The sequence below is a fragment of the Kwoniella botswanensis genome, chromosome 1 (assembly GCF_036426115.1).
Source record: "Kwoniella botswanensis chromosome 1, complete sequence".
Classification (NCBI taxonomy): Eukaryota; Fungi; Basidiomycota; class Tremellomycetes; order Tremellales; family Cryptococcaceae; genus Kwoniella; species Kwoniella botswanensis.
The window spans coordinates 4,855,771-4,878,200 of NC_088599.1; the positions used below are offsets into that span (position 1 = coordinate 4,855,771).

Below are 22,430 nucleotides of genomic sequence, written 5' to 3' on the forward strand. Positions count from 1 at the left end.
GACAAGATGGCACCTATACCTAATGGAGAGACTGCCATTCACGTGGTTGAACCTAAGACAAAAGGTGAAAAGTCAAAGAAACAACATAGCCAAGTTGTTATCATTGGTTCGGGACCTGCTGGACATACTGCTGCTATTTACTTGGCGAGAGCTAACCTTGAACCCGTCTTGTATGAGGTGAGTCCAGCCATTGCTTCTCTTCTTCTTGAATTTCACTCAAATGAGATGAAAGGGGATAAAATGCTGATCGTGGTGTGGTACGATAGGGTATGCTTGCTAATGGGTAAGTTGCTCTTCCGTGATACCGGATTGACCCCTTGATTCATGGAGTCGGTGTGGTGTGGTACTGATGAAAAGTGAACAGTTTCGCACCTGGTGGTCAACTTACTACTACCACTGAGGTGAGTTTACCCTCCTTGGTATAATCATTGTTATCATGTACTGATAACATACGAATTACAGGTTGAGAACTTCCCTGGTTTCCCTGATGGTGTAACCGGTACAGAGATGATGGACAAATTCAGAGCTCAGAGGTGGGTCTATCTTTCTTCTTAACGCTCCTCAAATCAATCCATCGTTGGTATCGGTATATTGACTGTAATGATTGTTAACTGTAGCGAACGATTTGGTACCAAGATCATCACTGAGACTATCGCCCGAGTCGACCTCACCCAACGACCATTCAAGTACTGGACTGAAGGTGAAGAGGAGGAAGCTGATTTCATGACTGCTGATACGTGAGTGTCTTCTTTCTGTCCTATTAAGGTTAGGTCATGTAGACGAGGGATTACATTTCACTTTCTGTTCTCGCTACACACTTCTTGTTCGCATAACATAGCATAGTGGAAAAGGATGGACACTGACCTGTTCTGCTCTATACTCAGCCTCATCATCGCTACCGGAGCCTCAGCCAAGAGACTCTTCCTCCCCGGAGAAGAGACCTACTGGCAATCCGGTATCTCAGCTTGTGCCGTCTGTGATGGTGCTGTTCCCATCTTCAGGAACAAGCCTTTGGCCGTTATCGGTGGTGGTGATTCCGCTGCTGAGGAAGCTACCTGTGAGTCGTGCGATATATCTTTATGTACAGGACACTCAGCTGATTCACTGTTGTTCAGACCTCACTAAATACGGTTCTCACGTTTACGTACTTGTCCGAAGGGATGAGCTTAGGGCTTCCAAGATCATGGCTAAGAGGCTGGTTTCACACCCTAAGGTCACTGTTCTCTGGAACGTGAGTATTTCTTTCACCTTTAAGGTGTATATAGAGTACCTTTCTTACTGATCGTTTGCTTGGACGTGTTGTAGACCGTAGCAACTGAATGTAAAGGAGATGGAGACCTTCTCCAATCACTTACCATCAAAGATACCAAGACCGGTGAAGAGAAAGACCTCAAAGTGAACGGTTTGTTCTACGCTATAGGACATGAACCTGCTACTTCATTGGTTAAATCACAATTAGAAACTGATGTAGATGGATATATCAAGACTGTTCCTGGAACCGCTCAAACTTCAATTAAGGGTGTGTTCGCCGCTGGTGATGTCCAAGATAAGAAATACAGACAGGCGATCACATCTGCTGGATCTGGATGTATGGCCGCCTTGGAGGCTGAACGATTGATCTCAGAGGAAGAAGCCGAAGATGATGAGATCAAGACCGAGGACGTACATGTCCCTTCGGAAGGTTACATGGGAGCTGATAAGGAGTAAAAGAATATATACAATAGATAGAAATTTTAGATGACTTATTTGATCTTGTGATTTTGTGATAGATGCATCAAAGTATATCTCTCAAACGCACTGCTTGTGTGCTGTTTCGCTTTGGTATGCAATGATCGCTTTACACAATTCTTAGCATCAGCGTTACTGGCTATATGTGCGGTCTTCCCCAGATCTAACAGGGATGTCATGTATAGCGTGAGACTATCACGTTGCGAATGTGAGCGAAATGAGTTGTGAGCAGCTGTTTCGCTTTGCGCCGTCCACCATGCTCTCATAACATTGAGTGTGATGCGGACATAAATCGAGAATCATATCCATGTGGATAGGTTTTTCCCTCCTTGATTGAGGATGAGAACAAGGAATGATGATCTTTTGATAGGACTGTTTGACTTTTTGCAATATGATACAATAAAATGATATTGATGTTGCATACATGATTTTACAAAGATAATTCGATAGGATGGCATTGAGAGAGAGATGGTGTGATGGGATGGCCTGCGAAGTAGGGGAGGATCATCCAGGACCAATCTACATTAGCAGAAGACAACCCTGTCAGCATGGGCAACAACGCCGCTTGGCACTCAGGTGATGATGCAAAACTCACCTTTGGCATGTCGTGATGTTCACTGTTCATCGTACAAGATATATCAGCATTCGATTGTAAAATCTGATAAAGTAAGGGATGATGATGCTCACCTCAACCTATCCAATTTGGCATTCAACTCTGATACCCTATCTTTGTGAGTTTTCTTCGCTAGTTCTTTGACTCTTTGTTCTCTCTGAAGTTGGTCAGTTTTCATGTCAGTTTAGTTACGCTGACTGAATCAACTGGATACGATGGTCGTTCGACTTGAAAGATGGGTCCATCAGACCAGCTTTCGCACTCACCCTCTTCCGTTGAGTCTCCAAGAACCGTCTCTCCGCTTCCGTCATCTTACTTTCGTCCTTCTTTGGCCTCTCACTTCCCTCTCTCTCCTCCTCCTCCTCGTCAGATACGTCTCTGTCCCTTCTTTGAGCCTCTTTCAACTTGATTTCATTCTCCACTTTCGTCCTTTCCCCCGATGAATGTGATTTCTTCTTCTTCTTCCTATCGTCCAGGAAAGAGCACTAGCTGTATCAGCTATCGACTTGTGATATTCCTCGATGAGTGTAGGCTTCGATAGAACTCACTTGTCGCTCTGTCCCTTGAATTTCAGTGAGCCCCCTGGGACGTGGGAGTAGTCGCTCATTTTGAATTAGACGTCTGCCTATGAAATTCGAGTTCAGCAGATCATTCATAGATGAGGAAAGTAAATAGCATAAGACACAGGCAGAGCCAAACATGACGAATGGTCCTTGGGTGAGGAATCTCAAATTCCACGTCATGCTGAACTATCATCGAGTGGGTACCCGGCGGCGAGGGCCGCCTCGTCATCTGAAAAAGTTGAAAGAGAATCAATCAATCGCTCGGCTTCATCAACATTCTTTGCTTTTCGTCATCACATTGCCACTACAGCACAGACCATATCAACAAAGTTAAGAACAAAATGTCAGCCGCCGGTATCCCCCAACTCGACGAAGCTTCCAAGGTTTGTTTCCGCTTCCCAGCCCGAACTTAGAGAATTGTAGGCTGATGAGTATGTCGTCCCCGTGTTTCCATGAGTAGAAGGAATTGGAAGTCTTCCTTGAACAAGAGTATGTCATTGTCAGTCCCTTCGTGTAGGTAGATGCCATAACTGACTCGACGATTGATGTTGTATAGACAAGCTAAAGCTAAATTACAAGCTTCCATTCATGAATTGACCAACACATGTGAGCTTGCCTTCTTCCCTAACGTATTAAAGGGAGAGTAACAGCTGATAATGTACTTCTTGATAGGTTGGAACACGTATGTCTACGTCCCTTACATTCAACTCACCTAACATCTAGAGGTTACCAAGCTGATCCATTTTTTTGAATGTTGGATTTCTAGCTGTATAACAGGCTCGATCTCATCTAAATTCTCCAAATCCGAAGCCCAATGTCTCGAGAATTGCGTTGATAGATTCCTCGACTCGAGTCTCTTTATAGTCAAGCAGATTGAAGCGCAGAAACAACAGATCTAAGCGATTATAGAGAGGGATGAGATGTACTGCAAGGTGGTGGTTGGTGATGGGATATTATGGGATGGGGAGGAATCTGAATGGATAAGATAGAAGCTATCGTTTGCTTGTAGAAACAACGTCCGATCGACAAGAGCAATGAGGGATAGAAAATAACAATCGACACATCTCATATTATCAAAACTGCATGTATCGCATAGCACCATGCAGTTGCTCTGCATTCTGCACGTATACAAGGGCATCTCCACGGATGGATCCGTATAAGAGGTCAATGTAATCATCTTGTGCTGATCGGACCTAAGATGAGATAACGAGTCAAGTGATGAGGACGACTATAAATAATACAATGCAATTGGATTCATCCCTGCGTCATGAGCAATATGCAGAAGTCCTACCAAAATATAAATCCCTTAAATCATCCCACCTCTCTCGACCCTCCCACTCCCTTCGTCCTTTTGTACGAACAAATGGCCTTTACTCTCCCTTACTTCTTTGACTAATTCCCCCAACCACCTATCAATCAGCCCCCTAAACATCACATCCCACCCTTGAGCCTTCTTAGCTACAATCATAGGATCGAACTCGATTCGTTCTTCTGCTGCTGTGGTAGATGAGGAAGTAACGATAGACGGTCTGGGACGGCGTAGAGATGATTTGGGAGGGACGGGGGGTAAAGGTAAATTGGTGGATGTGATTGGCATAGAAATGGGGAGTTGGTATCGATGTCTCAGGGCGCTAAAGTGAATGATTATGAGATTTCAACATCAGCACCAGTACAATAGAGATGGCGTAAAGTATCTATCGATTATGTTGTAGATTGAATAGATCGAGTGCAGTAGATAGCAACTTACGCTCCGAAACAAGTCAAGTTTCCAGCTCTCCTAAACGTCCATTCTTTCTCTTTTCTACCCTCTTCCGACGATGCATTTTTCGATGGAGATACTTGACCGCTAATCGAAAGCGAGGTGAGTGTATCATGAACATCGCCATCGGGTATGAACCCCCATGGTTTGGATGATTTCATCAATGACGAATTGTATGCGTCTATCAGGATATATCCATCACTGAGTAAGTGAATGATCAGCATATATTTCCATCAGTCAGGTGCTACAAGCACGAATGTGACTCACGATAATCTTGACAACAAGCTAGATTCAAAATTGTCAGATTGAGTAGATGGTAACCTTAATGCCAGGTCAAGTGGTAGATTCGAAACCAAGAACGCGTGGAGTTGTTCTATTATATCAAGTTGTGAAAATGATCAGTCATCTTCCATATTGTCACTCCATGTGAAATAGCGCAGGGAGGGTTCAACTCATTACAACGGTGTTTATACTCACCTGATTTCTTGCCGTGCCAGTCTTCATCCCTCGCCCAACTTTCCAGTCCTTGTCCACCATCCTGTCCAGCCGATTCGTCGACGAATACAAACAGTTTCTCCACTATCCCTACCCATTTACCCATATTCTCCCTTGTATTCCTCGCCTCTTTCTCCCAGTCATTGTCATTCAAATCTTTGTACTCCCTTCTCTCTGATAATATCCTATCTTCCCAATTTGTCATCGTACTCTTATCCTCGGAATTCATAGCTAGGTTATTAGGGTTATACAACTCGTCTTCTTCGGAATCATCATTGTCCGGTTCAGAAAATACTTCTTCTGGTTCTTCGTAATTTGGCGAGAATGGTCTGTCTTGTGTGGGCGTCTGAACGCGATCTTCGTCTCTCGATAATCTTAATCTTTCCTCCAGCTCTCGTAGACAGGTCAATACTTCCAATGCAGCTTTTCTCAATTCTCCTAATGTATCTTCCCTCTCGTCTAATATACCTAAACTGGCCTTTCTCTCGTTGGCTGTATTCGGGTTTGATATTGTTCTTAGAGGTTTGCTAGTACTGGGTCTTGAAGGGGTGGAAAGACTCGATCGAAGTTGACCTGCCCCACCTAGTCTACTAGGAAACAAACCTGAAGCTTGCCCTCCTCCTGATACTTTTCTGACGCTATTATGTTGATGAGAGATAGATAAAGCTAAGAACCTTATCCGTCTGATTGATTGAGCGGTTTGTACCAAAGCGTTCTGTATATTTTCTGAGGTTCTCATCTCACCTCTGCCTCCGAAGTTGTCATCATCAAAGTTGATAGGGAAATACAGACTTTTACTGGATGGTAATCCTGATGTTGTAGCTGAATTTGGTGAGACAGGTACAGGTAACGACAAGCCCCATATACCTCTTACATCGTTGATCATATTCTTTGCTTCTCTCCTTGCGTCCTCTGGGTCTATCCTAGGTAATTCCACTTCCTTGTAGGGTTTCCTATCTGATGATCTCCTATTTTGACTCAAAGACGATGGAGGTCTATTTTCTTCGCCTTCTACATCTTCACCTAACGAAGTCAAAAATTTACCTTTCACCCCTACGCCAGCCCCTGGACGATGTTCTACCATGCCAGCGCGGGAGAAGTGCAGCTGAAGGTCCTTGATGGATCCCAACATCTGGACGGATTCCCGTTTGGCAGCTGATTTGGAGACATGGCGGTATTTGGGGTTACGCAAGGGTTGGATAGGAGCGGATGATGAGGATGAGGATGAGGTAGGGGAGTTTGAAGAGTCCATATTGGCTTTGGATGCTGTATGTGCCGGTGGAAGTATAGTGATGTGAGTGTAGGAGTTGAATGTTGGTTCGTGCGTACTGTACTGACGTCGAATCGTCAGTGGTCAGGCTGGAAGTGAAAGGAGTCGAGGTAAAGGGAGGATCGAGGCACTGGGATGGCAGATATCGACACGTTCTGAGAAGAGGGGACACTGAATGGTACCAATGGACGAGCTCTCGTCCAGGACAGGGTGAGTAACAAATGGTGCGAGTTGAACCTACTGCAACTGTTTCAATCAAAGGCTGCCATTGACATTTGACGCGCTCGAGCCTCGACTTTCACTTCGATTGATTTTGATTTTTCCACCCAGCGCACGTGGTAGCCATGCAAGAACCATGCTGATCGGCAGCCGAGAACTCCAGCCGGTGACCGGCGAGGGTATTCACGGGGATCGACACGGGGATCGACCTCACTCTGACATGGCAACGTCAGTGATTGACCAGTTAAATCAGTGTGAATTCATGCTTTCATGTGTTTTCATAGCACACAGCACACAGCGCTGCGTCAGCAACAGCGTCCATATATTATCTGTATCTCGACTCGACTCGCTATCGTCTCTCCGTTGTGATCATTCGTTGAGCGTGCGAGCTCTCACAACACCATTTGTATCTTGACAACGGAAGTGACAGTACCAGATCGATCAAAATGACGATCAGTCAAATCTTGAACACCTTACCCCTCTTGCCATCATGGGCACAATCATCCCCCAAGATCGGATATGCGATCTACACTGTCGAAGCTATCATGATTTTACTGCTAGCAGCGTATCTGTACCTGTGGCCTTGGAGGGAGTATACATTGCCTTATAGAAACTTACGAGGTGAGTTTCTCTTCCCCCGATTCCTCCTGGCTTTTAACCTACTGTAGCTCATACTCCGTCGATCGACCTTAGGTCCCAAATCCGATCATTGGCTTTGGGGCAACGTTCGGACATTCATCAAATCAGAACCTATGGTCCCACATGGAAGATGGATCAAAGAATATGGTCCAACATTCAGATATAGAGTTATCGCTGGTATGCCTAGATTCTATACTGCCGATCCAGTAGCTTTATCCTATGTGCTAAACCATGGTGATATATTCCCCAAACCACCTCAGACAAGGAAAGGTATGGCCGACATGTTAGGTAATGGAGTATTGGTTGCGGAGGGACACGATCATAAGAGACAACGTAAATTGCTTAATCCATCTTTCAGTCCTTTGGCTATAAAAGGTATGATACCTATTTTCTACGATAAAGCATACGAATTGAAAGAGAAGTTCATCAATCTCATTGAAAATACCGAGAACACTGAAGGAGATGCTGCATCGCCTACACCACCCAAAGAAGAGGATGTGGTACAAGGAACTAGAAAGATCGACGTCATGTCGTGGTTGGGTAAATGTACCCTCGACGTTATCGGTTTGGCAGGTTTCAATTACGATTTCAAAGCTTTAGAAGACCCTCATAATGAATTGGCGGAAGCTTATAGAAAGATGTTTAGTGCGGGGATGGAAGTTACCGTAGGGGCGATAATACAGGCTTTATTCCCTGTCTTTCAAATCATCGTGAGTCGCTTGGCACTACAAGAGTCAAACCAAAGGGAATGGCCTATATAAGAGGATTATGCTGATTTGGAAATGTCTTGTACAGCCTACTCAACGTATGAAAATGGTTAAAGAAAGTAGTGCCAAGACCAAAGAGATTGGACAAGTGAGTTCACCGCATCTCCTCAACTAGGAATCCTTCTGTGACAATCGAACAACCGAACTGACGAGTCATGGCGTGTAGAAACTGATCGACGAGAAGAAACGAGCGATACTAGCTGCTCACGAACATGGTATAGAAAAGAAGGAAGATATAGGACATGATCTCCTATCCCATCTCAGTGAGTCTCGCCTAAACTCGCTAACAGTCCAAACTTCGTTATCCATTCAGCTGATTATTACACCGATTTACGTATCTAGTCAAAGCGAATATGGCTAGTGATCTTCGGCCTGATCAGAAGTTGTCCGATGATGAAGTGTTAGCTCAGATCACTACATTTGTGAGTATATCATATCCTACTGGCTTGATGCATTACCTCTTGGTAGCTGGCGGCATCTCAATTGACATCTCGTGCGTGTTCATCTATTAGATGTTAGCGGGTAATGAGACTTCTTCAACTGCCCTCACATGGATCTTATATACACTCTCCCAGCACCCAGATGCGCAGAAACGATTGAGAGAGGAAGCTATGGGTGTAGCAGATGAACGACCAAGTTTGTAAGTGGAGTGATCCTGCGTTAAGCAACCTATAGGTGATTGGTGACAATCAAGCTGAATGAGAATGACTTCTGATCTACAGGGACACACTCAACTCCCTTTCATACATGGACGCAGTGATCCGTGAAGTACTCAGATTATCTGCACCTGCACCAACGACCATGAGGGAATGTATCGAACCTACCGTCGTTCCATTAGGTACACCGGTAAAAGGTAGAGATGGAAAGATGATTGATAGTGTACACCTACCAAAAGGAGCTACAATGATGATACGTGAGTACACCTCTCACTCTGACAGTTTCAAATCAAATACTAACTTCGTCTATGTGTAAATGTGTATATTTAGCAATTTTAAACGTCAATACTTCCACCCTTGTATGGGGTCCCGACGCCGAGGAGTTCAATCCCGATCGATTCCTCAAACCAGCGTCATCAACCGAATCAAATGCCAATTCTGTACCGGGCGTATGGGGTAACCTCCTGACTTTCTTGGGAGGAACAAGGAACTGTATTGGATACAGATTCGCTCTGGCAGAGATCAAAGTTATTTTGTTCGTGTTGATTAGAGGGTTCGAATTTGAGGAGTTGCCTAGTAAACCTGAAATTGAAAGGAAAGCTTCGTAAGTCTGATCAAGACCTTCAACGACGATCGCCTACTGATCGCTTGGTATGATTTTCAACAGAGTTGTCATGAGACCTAGAGTGAAAGGTGAGGAGAAGGCGGGATTACAAATGCCTCTGCTCGTTCGCCCCCTTTCTGGTTAAGAATGGATCTTGAAGTGCTCGTATCGCTTTTGCACTATATCTTGATGACTGCATATTTAGTCATACACCGAGCTTGATATTGAATATACTGTAACCTGTAATTTGAGTATCATGTATGTATAGTCTTATCATGATCCTTCTTCTATCAGTCTTCACCAATCATCCATCTGCATTACTCGTATCGTAAGCACCCATTGCATTCAGGAAACATTCGATCGGATCGCTCGGAACTCTAATTGCTTAACCTTAGTTTTTAACCCTTTTAACCCTTTGTGGAAGCTTTGGGAGGGTACTAGTGTGAGTACGATGCATTCTAGACCGGCGGCTCGTGTAGTGTTTCGGGGGGTAGTGATGCTCATTCCCCGTGGTCGATGGCGAGTGCGATAGCATTGAGCAGGGCATGATGACACTTGCTCGTGTTGTACTCGTGAACTTGGTAGCTGGTTTGGTATCTTACGGAGGTCTACGTCGTAGTTAGAGTTTCTTTCACGTTGAGATCAACAAAACGTCATTTGTCCGACGCGTTGATCTTATACTTCCTTTTCTGTTACTTGGCATATCACTTGGACTAAAAGATCATCTTCTATACTACTCGCTTCTCGACCACTCTTCAACGCTCCTTTGGCTTTGGGTCACTGTCATTATCTCGGCTTAACATAACGGAGAAAACAACAAAGGATATAAAGGGCTCACTCAATTGATCAGATCACTCATCACGGATCATCCATTAAAGGATCTTCCAATCGTCTTCACTCTTACATATACAACAACAACAACAACAACCACGACTCGAGATCTAAGCAGCTCACTGTATATAACACTCAAACAACCTCAAACGAAACGCGTCTTACTTTTGTCTTCTTTTCCTTGCAATCAAGCCAAACCAGTCAAGAATTGAATACTATCCAAACAAATTCTCTCATCTCATATCATCTGCATTCAATCTCGACTTGCTTGACCCTTGAACAGCCTGAAGACGTTTCAGAAACCCACGCGATATCTGTTTTACCGATAACTCCTGTATACTGTATTCTGCATTCAATACAACGCTCGTTCAACATCTGCCTGTACCACAAGAACACCATTGATCCTGGTTGCTGCTGTACCTTAGATATCGGAGTAGGGGACTTTCAGTTTGAATTGACGTCGGTTTCAGATCATCTGAAGGTAAAGCCAGAGGCCCATCTCACTTAACGACGAAACGACCTCTCATTTCATTTCGAAGATACAGGATTGAAGAGGCATTTCTTCTTTAGAACCTTATCTCCATTCCTCTTCTCTTTGCCTATCGACTAAAGTAATATTCACTGAACGCTGAAGAAAGAGATTGACCATCGAAGGAATTCGCCAAAATGCCAGAAACCACTGCCATACCCTCATCTATCTCCCCACTCCCGATCTCCACTAGCTTCGAAGAGAACAAGTCATCACCTACACCTATATCCGCCGCTACCGAGAAGAAGGGATTGATGTTACCTCCTCCTATACCTCACAAGGAGACTAAAGGTGATGGTGCGGCTGTCCCAGGACCACCGTGAGTTATTTGTTTGCATTGTCAATAACACATTTGTATTGTGTATTGGGATGAACACATATACACACATATAATGTGTCTCCAGCGTACGCATGAATCTAAAGACTAACATGCTGACTTGCCCCTTGACATACACTTAGCCCCCGTATGACCCGTCTCCCATCGCTCAAACAGCTATCTGATCATCTTCACTACACACCTTCATCCACATCCACCTCTCAATTCCCCTCACCTTCACAATCATCTATACCAGCTACTCCCCCTTCACTCAGAATCGCTACCGGCTTTCTACCACAAGGTACACCAGGTGGTGTATCTCAGTCACCCCTGATCGCACCTTCCCCATCTAGCAGATTGAGGTTACCTGCAAGTGCAATGATGAGATCTCTATCGTCCGGGTCGAACGGTATGGGCACGCCATTGGAGACTGTCCATTCTCCTAATTGGGTTAGTAGGGGTATGCCAGGAGGAACAGATATATTCGGTAATAATTCCAACTCCAAATCAGACTCAAGATCATCTTCGCCCACCACTTCTAAAAACGCAGACGCACTGAAAGAATCACCCATCTCCAATATCGCTCCTCAAACTGCCAATACCAACACCAACGTTGGCACGAAGGTATTACCAGGAAGAGAGAATGCACCTCCGATGTCAAGGACCAACAGCTCCAATTCGTATATTCAGGGATACTCTAATGTACCTTCTTTGGATCAGATCAGACGGAGAATATCAATTTCTCAAGGTAGTAAACCAGCTTCTAACGATGTATCTGCTACCGCTGCTGCTACGATCTTACCATCTGGTATCGTTGATTCTCCAGCTACTGCTACCATCCCTTCTGCTTCTTCGGTTTCGAAAGACAACAAAGTTGAAAGTCCACCTCAGAGTGGATCTCTCACTGCTTCCTCTTCTTCCTCGGCTGAAAGTGAAACAGTGAATGGAAAGAAGAAGAAAGAACATCCTTTGAGACATGCTTGGTAAGTTACGATCTACCGGGTTTCTTTCGAGATATAGATGATACATGTTGATATATATCTTAAAATGATAGGACCCTCTTCTTCGATTCGAAAACGTATAAACCTGATCCATCTACTCTCGCTCAATCTCAAAAGGATGGTGGAAAAGCCTTGACGGAGTATGAGATGACCCTTTTGACTGTTGGCAGATTCGATACTGTGAGTATCTCTTCTCTACCAAGACCGATTGTTATCTACTTAAGTGACGGATTGATGGATTGATTGATTGATCGCACAGGTCGAAGGTTTCGCTAGACATCTGAATAACATCAGACTACCTAGTTTGTTGAATAAGAATTCGAATTATCATATGTTCAAGAATGGTATAAGACCTGTACGTAGTTCATTCAATGTCTATTTACAGACCTGTCTCATAACCATACATTACGGCTTATTGATTGTTGTTATGATGATAGATGTGGGAAGACCCTTCCAATGCCAATGGCGGGAAATGGGTGATCCTCTTCCGTAATTCACCACCAACTCTGGACGTAGCATGGGCCAATTTGACCATGGCATTAGTAGGAGAGATGTTAGATGAAGAAGATGAAGTTTGCGGTATCGTAGCTTCCAATCGACCTAAGATTGATAGGATCCAGATTTGGACCAGGTCAAGGGACGATCATGAGAAGCTCAATCGATTGGGTAGGAAGGTATTGGAAATTATGAATCTTGATGGGAAAGATAGAGAATGTATGAGTATGGAATATCAAGTGAGTAGATCTATCTTTTCTCTCTCCTTTGGAGGATGATGTAAAGTTGATATATCGTGTCAAATAGTACAACGCAACCAATTCTCATCCTCCATCAGGTCTCTTCCTTCACATTCCATTTCCCAATACTCGAACGCCCTTATCCACCCCTACACCCAATAGATTATCTGCTCCAGTAGGACTAGGCATATCCGCCAGCTCGTCGTCACCTAGACTTGGTACCCTCACACCAGCAGGTAGATCACCTACCAACGCTACCTTCGCTTCCTCTGGAACAGGGATGTTAGAACCTCCTACGAATGGGGTCGGGATGACACACTCGCTATCGCAGAGGCGATTGAGTGGCGGTGCAGGTGCTAATGCGTTTGCTGGACCGATGGGCGGAGCAATGGGCAGGATCGGTTCGTCTTCTGGTCTTGGGGGAGGGATAAGCAGATCGTCAAGTCCTGCACTTAGTACTGGATCGAGTCCTACGCCTACACCCAGAGCTCTGAAAGGATAGTCGCAGGGGGAAAAAAGTGATTTGATATGATAGGAACGTTCAATCTTGATGATTGATGGTTGGTCGCATTAAAAATGGAATCGGAATAGGATTGTATCTGTTATTTTTGTCTCTTGTTCTCGAATTTTTCTTGCATGTTTCTTTCCAGTATTGATTGTCGAGCTAGATTTTGTATTGCTGTCTCTGATTACCCCTCATGAATATACCTGATATTCCATTTTGAACCAATTGCAGGCATAGTGAATTCTGTTAGAGAATATAATACTGAATTTAGTCAATCGATGAAAAGATCGGGTAGCATTTCGTGAAAGCTGGATACATAAGTGACAAAAATCCTTTTACAACTAGAATACATCAACATTTACGTCCGCATCAAACCTGAACTAGGCGCTACCTCTCTTATCAGCCGTGCTGAGACATCCTTCCACAACGTTCAAGAGATGTTTATTCTCCAAAGCAGCTTGCACTCTCTCTTTATCGTTCAATTGCTTGTTCACGGCATGTTCAGATTGATGAGTACCAGATTTGATTCGGATATCTACACGATAGCGAGGGGGCAGTGCTCGAAGGAGACGTACTCTGAGAGAGAGGCCTATTAGGTAGGACATGTATTCAGAATCAGAACCTTCGTCTGTGATTTGCACCGATTGCAAGTACAAAGATATGTGTTGATGAAGTGCTAAATGGACCTAACGAACTCACCTATCAAGGTTGACATTGAACAATGTGGGATGGTCGGTGTGAGATATACCAACACCCTATTACCTGCTACGTAAATATCATCTGGGTTGACTACTCTCAAAGCTTCGAGTGATACGGGATGTTCGGGGTCGGTGATGGATCGTAGAAGATCTATATGAAGTATGTTAGCTACTTGAATCAATCGATCCCCGAGAAACTCCTTGATCCGGTTCCGTCTTAGAGATGTGATAATTCCACATCCCCTTTGCAGAGAGTAGAATCGGAAGTCACTCACCATAGACCTCTTCAGCATCTATATCCTCCCTCTCTTCCCCTGATCCCGATCCACTCCCACTCGAATAACCCAACTCGTCTTCATCTGATATGGCTTCCTGAGACCATAAACTCGCTTTGCCTTTTTGGATCCGCTTCGAAGTTGTTGAAGTGGTAGGAGCGAATATCGTCGGGTTGTCGTTATCCAGTTGTCTTGACATTTTGTGCGTGTATCACTACGATTGGGATGATATAGCTGGGTTTTTTAGGAGGATAATTGATAATGTCAGAATGCATGGGATCCAACTTTTCAGAGTGAGTAACCTTGCTTTGCCCCCCACCCCACGTGGCTGTACTCGTAAATCGCCACTTTACGTTACTCCGAGATGGTCCGTTGTATGAGTGCCCCATATACGTATAATTCCGATCTACTTGCATACTCATACTGCAGAATTCATCTCCACCAATTGAAGTCATTTTAACTCTAAACAAATACTCTTAAATTCACCTATTCTCATAGTCACCACTCATCAATAAAACAATAAATCATATTCACAATGGCCGAGGACAAGTGAGTGAGAAATCAACCTTGCATACCCCAGGATGGTGCTGATCAGAGATTGTTCGATGCACAGATCTTACGTAGTACGTTGAAAAAATCGTTTCATGTCCATGAGTGGAACAGGACCATATGAGATCGGTGGACAAGAGGATGATAACATGGAAAGGATGGCGTACTGACCTTTCGATTTATCTCGCGATAAACAGCTTCAAACTGCTGGTTTCGAGTGAGTACATGTTTTCTCTTGCATCGCATTGAATCACATATGTGGAGTGAGAAGAGTGAGATCGGACGATTTGAAAGAAAGGGAAGATCGACATAAGAATATCAAGTTGAGAGCGGATGGGACGATCATAAAGTCTATGCTGGAAATGCGTGTTGCTGACTCTCGTCAATCTAATTTTTGTACAGCGCTCGATTCCCTAACCAGAACCAAACTAAACACTGGTATGTTAATACACCTGAAACAAGAAAACGAACAGGAACAGGATAGATATGACTGACATATATTGTTATTTGGGATGTTCCGATTATTTAGCTGGGTGAGTTTCGCATTCACTTTTTCTTTCACTGTTCAATGATCAGGCATACTGTCAGGTCAAACATTAACATGTCATGACGTGCAAAACGAATTCTTAATCTTCTTAAAAAAGAATCGATGGCTAACCCCATTTTACGATTGTCCAAATAGCAAAACTTTGTAGATTACCACAAGTGTGTTAATGCCAAAGGAGAAGATTTCGCCCCATGTCAACAATTTAAGAAAGCCTACCGAGCACTTTGTCCTAGTCAGTTTTTTTCCTCTCGGTCAAAATGATGATTTTCCCAACTGATCGATTCGTCTTTTCTGCTCAACCTTGTATCTTGCGCATATCACCTTATGATCGACTCTACTCCAACTCATCTTGCTCACTTTAATCGACGAATTTGTCTGATCTGAACAACGCGTTGGAATTTTGGGTCCGGACGTACAGACGAATGGGTTGGTAAATGGGATGAACAAGTTGAAGCTGGTACTTTCCCAGCTTCTCTTAAACCTTAGATGGAGGTTGCATCTCAGTAGATTAGATCTTTCAATCTTATCTTATCAGCGTATAAGCGGAAATGAAATGATATAAAAACAAAGAGAAATGAACTTGACCGTGTCCAAGGATCCATGTGGAGTGGTAGCAGCAGTAGAGGACCTACAATGAATACTACTCCGATTGAAGAGGTGAAGAGGGATAATCGGTGTCACATTTACCGCTGCATCGATTGGGCAATCGATTGATTGAGTGAGATGCGTGATAGGTCGACGATCAAGGTCATTGCCATCTTGGTCCAAATTACATCAACCTGCACATATCAAATCCATCTACGAAGACTGAAGTATCCATACTCATGCTAATACCCTTTGACTACTGATATATAAGCCGGAAAAGTAATATCTCAAATGAAAGGGTATATCTAAAACATCACTGCTCTAGGTAAAATTTCATATATGATGATCAGACCAATTATACATAAGAACATGAACACTTGATACTGTCCTACATTGTTTGAAAGTTCATAAAACATAACATAACATTGTATTCACATTCGACTTCTAGGGAATCTACGCCTGCGCAGATTGTGGTTGTTCACCCTCTATACTACCTCCATCTTCTTCTACGAAAATCTCATTATATTTCTCTAAGATAGTTTCGATTGCCTAGATATCCAACAAAAGTACCAATCAGTCAACGTAATTCACAAACGTTTACGGTTATTGAGATAGGTTTTGGGCAACTCACCTTACATTGGAAACTCATATGTTCCAAATTCAATCCACCTTCTTCCGGAGGGGCACCCAGCAGTGTGGGGCCAAATACTATAGAGAGGTTGGATACGGACATCTGATTTATCGATTCTTTCCTTCGTACACTATGAACATGGGAACGTCAGCTTGCCGTGTATCACATGAAGATATAACTCAACCCCCAGCGGGATTACGGTTATATGTGTCATCAATGGATGGGTGTGTGGGTAAACAGAAGAAATCAACTGACCGGTCCAGATGACCCATGAAATATTTCAATGTCGCGTAATTAGGATCAGGTAACTCATTAACCTGTTCATGTAGTCGAATATGACGCAGTCGATCATTATCGTACCCTATGAATATCGTCAATGTCAAAAACCATCGCACCGAGCCGTTCATCAGAGTGAGATGGATGGATCACTCACTCGCAGCTTCGATGAACGAATGATACAACCCATAAGTCAAAAGCGGTTCAGGTAATTCCCTGAACCATAATTTCAAAACACCTGAAACTACATTTATATCCGCTGACCATTCATCTGACATCACATCGATATTATCTATATCTGCATGAGGAAACGGACAGAATCAACGGTAAGCCCTTGATTTCATCGATATCAAATGACATTGCTCACCTTTATCAAGAGCATTCTTGAGCGCCTGCACTCTCGAAGTCGTCCCAGATAACCTATATATACCCATAGATTCCAAACCTATAACCGAAAGACCATCAGCCTTGATGTTATAACATTGATCAACTTCATCGACCCACCATAAGCTTCTATCGCTTGAGCGCATTTCTCGACCACTTTCGGTACCTCCACCCCATCCCTATTCAGCTGTTCACCTAGATCTACACCGAAAGTAGCGCCTGTCGAAGCAGGTATACCGGGAGGTACCCATCCTTCCGAAGATCCATTATCGTATATATGATTTTGACCCGGATTCTTTGGTTGTTGGCCATATGATGCGGTATTTTGCATTGATGGGAAAGGGTGGGTGGTACCGTTTGTAGAAGCTGAGAGAGCAGTCGAGTTGGAACCAATCGATATTTGAGATACGTGGGATGGTTGAGATGAAGAAGATTGTTGAGGTTGAGGTTGCGAGGCGGCATCGACAGACTTTTGGATATGTGGGGGAAGGGGCGGTAACTATACGAACAGCACACAAGTTTAACCTATCCTCATCGGATTGATGTGAGAAAGTTAGCTTACAAAGCCCTCTTCATAAGGTCCATCCCTCCTTGGTCCTTTCGGTGTGCCCCTAGCAACGGCATAATTCTGCATGTACGACTTGAAGTCTGTTCGATTATCAATACTCTCATATATCGTCTTGAGACCGGGTCCTATCGTATTCAACGGCAACAAAAAATAAGTACAAGCTGAAAGACTACCATCTCTAAACAACTTACCTTCGTCAGCCGCACTCATTGGGTTCAGAGTGGTACCCTCGGACACTAGCGTTGATTCATATAGGAAAGCATATCTTGTCAGGTGGTATTGAGTTCCAAGATCAAGTTCATCCGCGCATTCCTTGAGCAGCTGCCATATACACTCTTATTAGCTGTTGTCCCCCGATCCAGAGACGTGAAGGGGTCCACAGAAGCTTACTCTGAGGATCTTAGGTAACTGGAAATTGAAGTATTCCTGCCTCAACGCCTGACTCTCCAAAACTGCTTTTCTGAACGTTTCGCTCGCCTGGGCCATCCGAGATCTAACATCATCTTCCTGTCTTTGTATCGAGCCTGCTCCCTTGCCCTTGAATAACAAACCACCTTTAGTCATTGCTTTCCCTAAAGCTCTCTTTCCACCTCCCTGAGGATTCGAAGAAGTCGACGTCGACGATGTAGAAGCGGAAGACCTCATTCCAGCATCCTTGAATGATTCACCCTCTTTAGCTACGAGCAGTCTTTCTAATTCTTCCGCAGTGGCATCGAACCGGCTTTTGGCTTTATCCATGACCGTCTCGGATTCTTGGAGGATCCCTTGATATCGCGCACCATTATCCTTGTGCTGTATCATGAAAAATCAATCAGCTTGGCCGAGCACGCATATGAAGTATGCAAGACTTGTAAGGTGGGTGGTAGTCTGACTAGATTAGAAAAAAACAACTCACAACCTTCCTCATCTTTTCACCTTCCCTAGCCAGACTGAGCAGCTCCTCACTCATCTCATTCAACCTCTGCGAAAACCTAAGTCTATTTTGGGCGAGTTGTTCCTGCAACTTCAACCCACTCTGATACGAGGAGACGAAAGTACTGTAGTGCAAGTAAGTAAAAGCTATGGCTGACTTCTCTTGAGTGAGATTTCAATTGATCTTACCCAGCTTTACAGTCCGCCCGTGAATAAACATCTCCCGTAGTTCTACACAACTCAGTGACTGATCTCGCGTATTTCTCTTCTATCTCCGCTCGAGATCGGAAGAACACTGCTACTTGCTACAAATATTATTGAACAGGATGTAAGCTATTTCCTCCTAAAAGCGGTATAATTAAGAAGTGAAAGCTTACTTTACAAGATGCGATACTCTGCTTTATCCTATCTGCTAACAACGGTAGGGCGCCCTATCCAGACTCACTGTGTGAGCCATTCAACGTATCCACATAAAACGGACATGTGAGTAACGATGAATACTCACGTCAATCTCACATAATCCTCTTAGTATACCCTCATCAAACCCAACGGGTACTACATCCTCCTGAGCAGCAGTCTTTACACTTCCCAGACTACCCATTCCACCTCCCAGGCCAGATGACAGCCTCCTGTCGTTACTTAGACTAGGACGCGATGCATTTGCTGATTCGGGGTTGGATATTGTGTTGGCATGATGTCGGTTTTCCTGGTGGTGGTTGTAATGCGAAGAGGATGTTGCGTTGCTTGAGGAGGATGCATGGGGAAGTTGGGGTTTTGTAGGTGAGGGTGGTTGAGGTGCATCTTGGGCTACATGAGGGCGTGGTATGTCAATACCTTCCATATTGAAGATGGATTGATAAGGCAACAGTACATATGGGGTTTAGTTGTTTGGTAGGAGGTACTCACAATACTGCCTTGACCTATATGAATACTGGTCATCGTCCATCCCACCTACACCTGGACGTTTAACTTCTACGTATCCATCTGGATACTGTTCCATCGTATATCGCTCTTTTCACTTTAGAGGGAAGAGCTCTATGCTCTATTATGATGTTGTTGTTGACGTATGTATAAACAATTACTGAGATTGAAAGCCAAGTGAAGATGGCGTTTCACTTTCAGTCAAATGAATAGGATATGGGGGTTGAAGGATTGTAGTTGTCCTTTGAGACGAGGTATCGCTTTGGCGTGTAATGTGTTCAGGGAAGGTAGTGATGGCTATGATGCCAGTAAGCCGAGACTGATAATCGTGTGATCTGCGTTGATGATGTATGATATATATAGAGTGGTTGCATTTGATCATCAATTCAGCATAACGATCCTCTTCGGCAGAGTTGACTTGCGCGTGGCGACGACAGACGACAGACGACCAGCTCAGAACGGGAGTATATTTGGAATCACCATACAACGATGTGCCTTTATGTGGCAGTGCGCATGAAAGCGAAGAGTGTCAATCCGTTCATTGCATGCAACGCAGAACTGGGACATACCCTCAGCCAAATCTGATGCGGCCTATGAACTTCGGACAGCAAGATTACGCCTCCGCTGTGCTCGATAGGCAAACAGAGGGACTTTTCACAATCAGCAAATATTGGATTATCGAGTATCAACCCGAAAAGTGTTCACGATTCATCAATCAGATGCATATTGTCCATTTCGATCCCAAAAGAGTATAGAAGGAGGTAGGAAGTGTGATCAAAGCATGCGAAGGCAGCTATTGACTTGACACATTAAGCTATGGGCACACAGAGACCAGAAACTAATTCGTACCCTTTCTTACAAGCGAAAGCTTCACATTGAGAGTTGTGGCACGTTACCGCACCTCGAGCGACACCAGATAGTGATGAGCAACTGTAATGGAAAGAAGATACATCAACGGACAGCTCCATGTGAGATAGATACTTCAGACTGTCATATGTGTAAAAAAAGAGTCTAGACTTACTCTGTTCCAACCGTGACGTTCTTTGAAGATTGAAATTCGCCAAACATGCAACCACCGCAAGACTCAAGTTCGCTTGTGGTATCGATACACTATATGATTTGGTCGTAGAAATCAGCTTACAGTAAATCAAACGAGGACCAGTCTATATGTGGTCGAACTCACCTCATAAGTCTCAGCACCAGGTACAGAACAAGCGTTTGCATTTCCTGGACAAAGCGTAAAACTCTGTCTTTTGATAGCTGCCAATTTCTCTTTCAAGTTCCTTCTTGCTAATCCACTAGCAGTAGCTGCGGCACTGTGTGTGAATGTGAACCAGACGTTGGGTCCACATGTGACCTCATTTACTCCCGAAATGGTATTTGGCGTGTTACATCGACATTGGAATAGATCATCGTTGTATGCCGGTAAGAACATTGCTGAACCTTCGGTACCGCAGGCGGCGAAACAGTCTTCAAGCTCGATAACGTTGTCTGGTGCTCTATTCAAAGCCGAGATGTGTCAGTCATCTCGTCGAAATTTGGACTGAAAGTAGGATAGATGACTTACTTGTCAGTGTCCATGTTATCGTAACAACCTTGGAATTCGAATGAGGTAGTCGTCGCGTAAACCTGCCAAATATGATATTTCGCGTTCAGAAAAACAGAATGAATACCGTAGGCGAATCACGATCTGGCGACTCACCTGATAATCAGAAGTACTTGCACAACCGCCTAGATTGCTTGAACCTGAATCATAGATACCGGCATCAGGACTATTGTCACTGCAGAAACACACTTCGAGGTCCGCTCGATAGTAAAAGTATGGGTTGGGATAATTTTCGGCGCAATAACTCTGCCAATGGGATCATTAGCATGTTGCATGACTCCTGGGAATGGATCATCGAGGGATATTTCCCATGCTGGAGCATAGGAAGGTTGTCGATTCCACAGCAACGATGATGATAGACCAGACTCACCTCGCACTTCCCAACGTTGCCTTGAGTGGAAGAAGATGGATTACTCGACCCGACTATGACTGAAGCTGTACAGCCGATGTAGGTTGCTGCGTTGACAGATGCCGCCAAGAAGGTAGAACCTAGCAGAGCTACCAGGGGAAGAGAGACAAATATTGGAGATGAAAACATGGTGTTCAGAAAACTTTGGAATGTAAATGAGTGTGGGTTGTTCTTAATCGCTCGAAGATGCGAGAACAAGTTGAAGGGCACTGAGAAGGAATGCAAGGATGAAAGGCTATGGAAGGATAGGAGAGATATTTCTGTTCGACAACCTTTTTATAAGTACACAAAAAGCCTGCCCAAAGTAATCAAGCAAACAAACAAACAAATCTTCGGACATGCTATTCTCAGCCTATGATGCTGAACTTATGGCATATCTCTGTTAATGGGCGTACTTCCAGATCCGATTTTAGAAGAATAGATGTCAATGAGCTTCTGCATTGCTGAAAAGGGACAATTATAATGGATCGACGGATGATACAGGTCCAGTGATATCTTGATATGAACTTGAGGGTCAGTAACCTTGAAATTCCGAGTTACCTCTGGAAAGGACGATGTGCAGAAAACTCAAAACTCAAATTTACGGCATGAACCGATCGACCTCTCAGGTATTCCCAAAGTTCGCCTTAACAGCGAGATACCTTAACGACATTGTTTATCCAGAAATGTGTTTACGTCAAGCTTAGGTAGCATATCAATATGAGGGTTACCGAGAATGTACGATGATAGTACATACCAGCATTGAACTCTTTACACTACGTCCCGATCATTACAGATAGCAATCTAGCAGTCATTCATCTCCATACGAATCAAGATGACATTAGGGGTAGTCAATTAGGT

The 22,430-nt window shown here is 44.0% G+C and overlaps 10 protein-coding genes across 10 annotated transcripts; 5 read left to right on the top strand and 5 right to left on the bottom strand.

The window, feature by feature from the left end:
* Positions 1-6: 6 nt before the first annotated feature.
* Positions 7-1,707, top strand: L199_001854 (thioredoxin reductase; the record flags this gene model as incomplete). Its single annotated transcript, XM_064887607.1, has 8 exons — positions 7-177; positions 267-283; positions 365-401; positions 463-533; positions 618-737; positions 885-1,057; positions 1,116-1,231; positions 1,306-1,707. 8 exons carry the CDS (start codon positions 7-9, stop codon positions 1,705-1,707), a joined length of 1,107 nt encoding a protein of 368 aa, XP_064743679.1.
* Positions 1,708-2,232: 525 nt separating this feature from the next.
* On the bottom strand, positions 2,233-2,948 carry L199_001855 (uncharacterized protein; the record flags this gene model as incomplete). The annotated part of the gene is made up of 5 exons (XM_064887608.1): positions 2,233-2,247; positions 2,324-2,345; positions 2,416-2,498; positions 2,608-2,806; positions 2,890-2,948. The coding sequence occupies 5 exons, from the start codon at positions 2,946-2,948 to the stop codon at positions 2,233-2,235; spliced, it is 378 nt and encodes a 125-aa protein (XP_064743680.1).
* Positions 2,949-3,245: 297 nt separating this feature from the next.
* Positions 3,246-3,803, top strand: L199_001856 (mitochondrial import inner membrane translocase subunit TIM8; the record flags this gene model as incomplete). The annotated part of the gene is made up of 5 exons (XM_064887609.1): positions 3,246-3,287; positions 3,365-3,393; positions 3,461-3,510; positions 3,577-3,586; positions 3,671-3,803. The coding sequence occupies 5 exons, from the start codon at positions 3,246-3,248 to the stop codon at positions 3,801-3,803; spliced, it is 264 nt and encodes an 87-aa protein (XP_064743681.1).
* A 407-nt stretch (positions 3,804-4,210) lies between these two features.
* L199_001857 (uncharacterized protein) lies at positions 4,211-6,410 on the bottom strand (the record flags this gene model as incomplete). Its single annotated transcript, XM_064887610.1, has 4 exons — positions 4,211-4,535; positions 4,652-4,864; positions 4,931-5,036; positions 5,141-6,410. The coding sequence occupies 4 exons, from the start codon at positions 6,408-6,410 to the stop codon at positions 4,211-4,213; spliced, it is 1,914 nt and encodes a 637-aa protein (XP_064743682.1).
* Positions 6,411-7,093: 683 nt separating this feature from the next.
* On the top strand, positions 7,094-9,458 carry L199_001858 (uncharacterized protein; the record flags this gene model as incomplete). Its single annotated transcript, XM_064887611.1, has 9 exons — positions 7,094-7,268; positions 7,341-7,996; positions 8,082-8,141; positions 8,220-8,316; positions 8,396-8,475; positions 8,566-8,693; positions 8,776-8,966; positions 9,040-9,313; positions 9,377-9,458. The coding sequence occupies 9 exons, from the start codon at positions 7,094-7,096 to the stop codon at positions 9,456-9,458; spliced, it is 1,743 nt and encodes a 580-aa protein (XP_064743683.1).
* Positions 9,459-10,810: 1,352 nt separating this feature from the next.
* Positions 10,811-13,226, top strand: L199_001859 (uncharacterized protein; the record flags this gene model as incomplete). Its single annotated transcript, XM_064887612.1, has 6 exons — positions 10,811-10,992; positions 11,133-11,972; positions 12,044-12,170; positions 12,250-12,345; positions 12,428-12,724; positions 12,792-13,226. 6 exons carry the CDS (start codon positions 10,811-10,813, stop codon positions 13,224-13,226), a joined length of 1,977 nt encoding a protein of 658 aa, XP_064743684.1.
* A 383-nt stretch (positions 13,227-13,609) lies between these two features.
* L199_001860 (uncharacterized protein) lies at positions 13,610-14,401 on the bottom strand (the record flags this gene model as incomplete). The annotated part of the gene is made up of 3 exons (XM_064887613.1): positions 13,610-13,818; positions 13,929-14,078; positions 14,203-14,401. The coding sequence occupies 3 exons, from the start codon at positions 14,399-14,401 to the stop codon at positions 13,610-13,612; spliced, it is 558 nt and encodes a 185-aa protein (XP_064743685.1).
* A 336-nt stretch (positions 14,402-14,737) lies between these two features.
* L199_001861 (uncharacterized protein) lies at positions 14,738-15,784 on the top strand (the record flags this gene model as incomplete). Its single annotated transcript, XM_064887614.1, has 6 exons — positions 14,738-14,751; positions 14,816-14,825; positions 14,949-14,968; positions 15,154-15,193; positions 15,434-15,530; positions 15,717-15,784. 6 exons carry the CDS (start codon positions 14,738-14,740, stop codon positions 15,782-15,784), a joined length of 249 nt encoding a protein of 82 aa, XP_064743686.1.
* A 552-nt stretch (positions 15,785-16,336) lies between these two features.
* Positions 16,337-19,654, bottom strand: L199_001862 (uncharacterized protein; the record flags this gene model as incomplete). Its single annotated transcript, XM_064887615.1, has 14 exons — positions 16,337-16,432; positions 16,515-16,644; positions 16,770-16,875; positions 16,948-17,088; positions 17,158-17,235; positions 17,295-17,673; positions 17,737-17,867; positions 17,934-18,063; positions 18,133-18,534; positions 18,638-18,779; positions 18,844-18,959; positions 19,032-19,085; positions 19,160-19,461; positions 19,561-19,654. 14 exons carry the CDS (start codon positions 19,652-19,654, stop codon positions 16,337-16,339), a joined length of 2,301 nt encoding a protein of 766 aa, XP_064743687.1.
* Positions 19,655-20,384: 730 nt separating this feature from the next.
* L199_001863 (uncharacterized protein) lies at positions 20,385-21,719 on the bottom strand (the record flags this gene model as incomplete). The annotated part of the gene is made up of 6 exons (XM_064887616.1): positions 20,385-20,505; positions 20,597-20,685; positions 20,759-21,074; positions 21,143-21,204; positions 21,278-21,427; positions 21,552-21,719. 6 exons carry the CDS (start codon positions 21,717-21,719, stop codon positions 20,385-20,387), a joined length of 906 nt encoding a protein of 301 aa, XP_064743688.1.
* Positions 21,720-22,430: the final 711 nt, after the last annotated feature.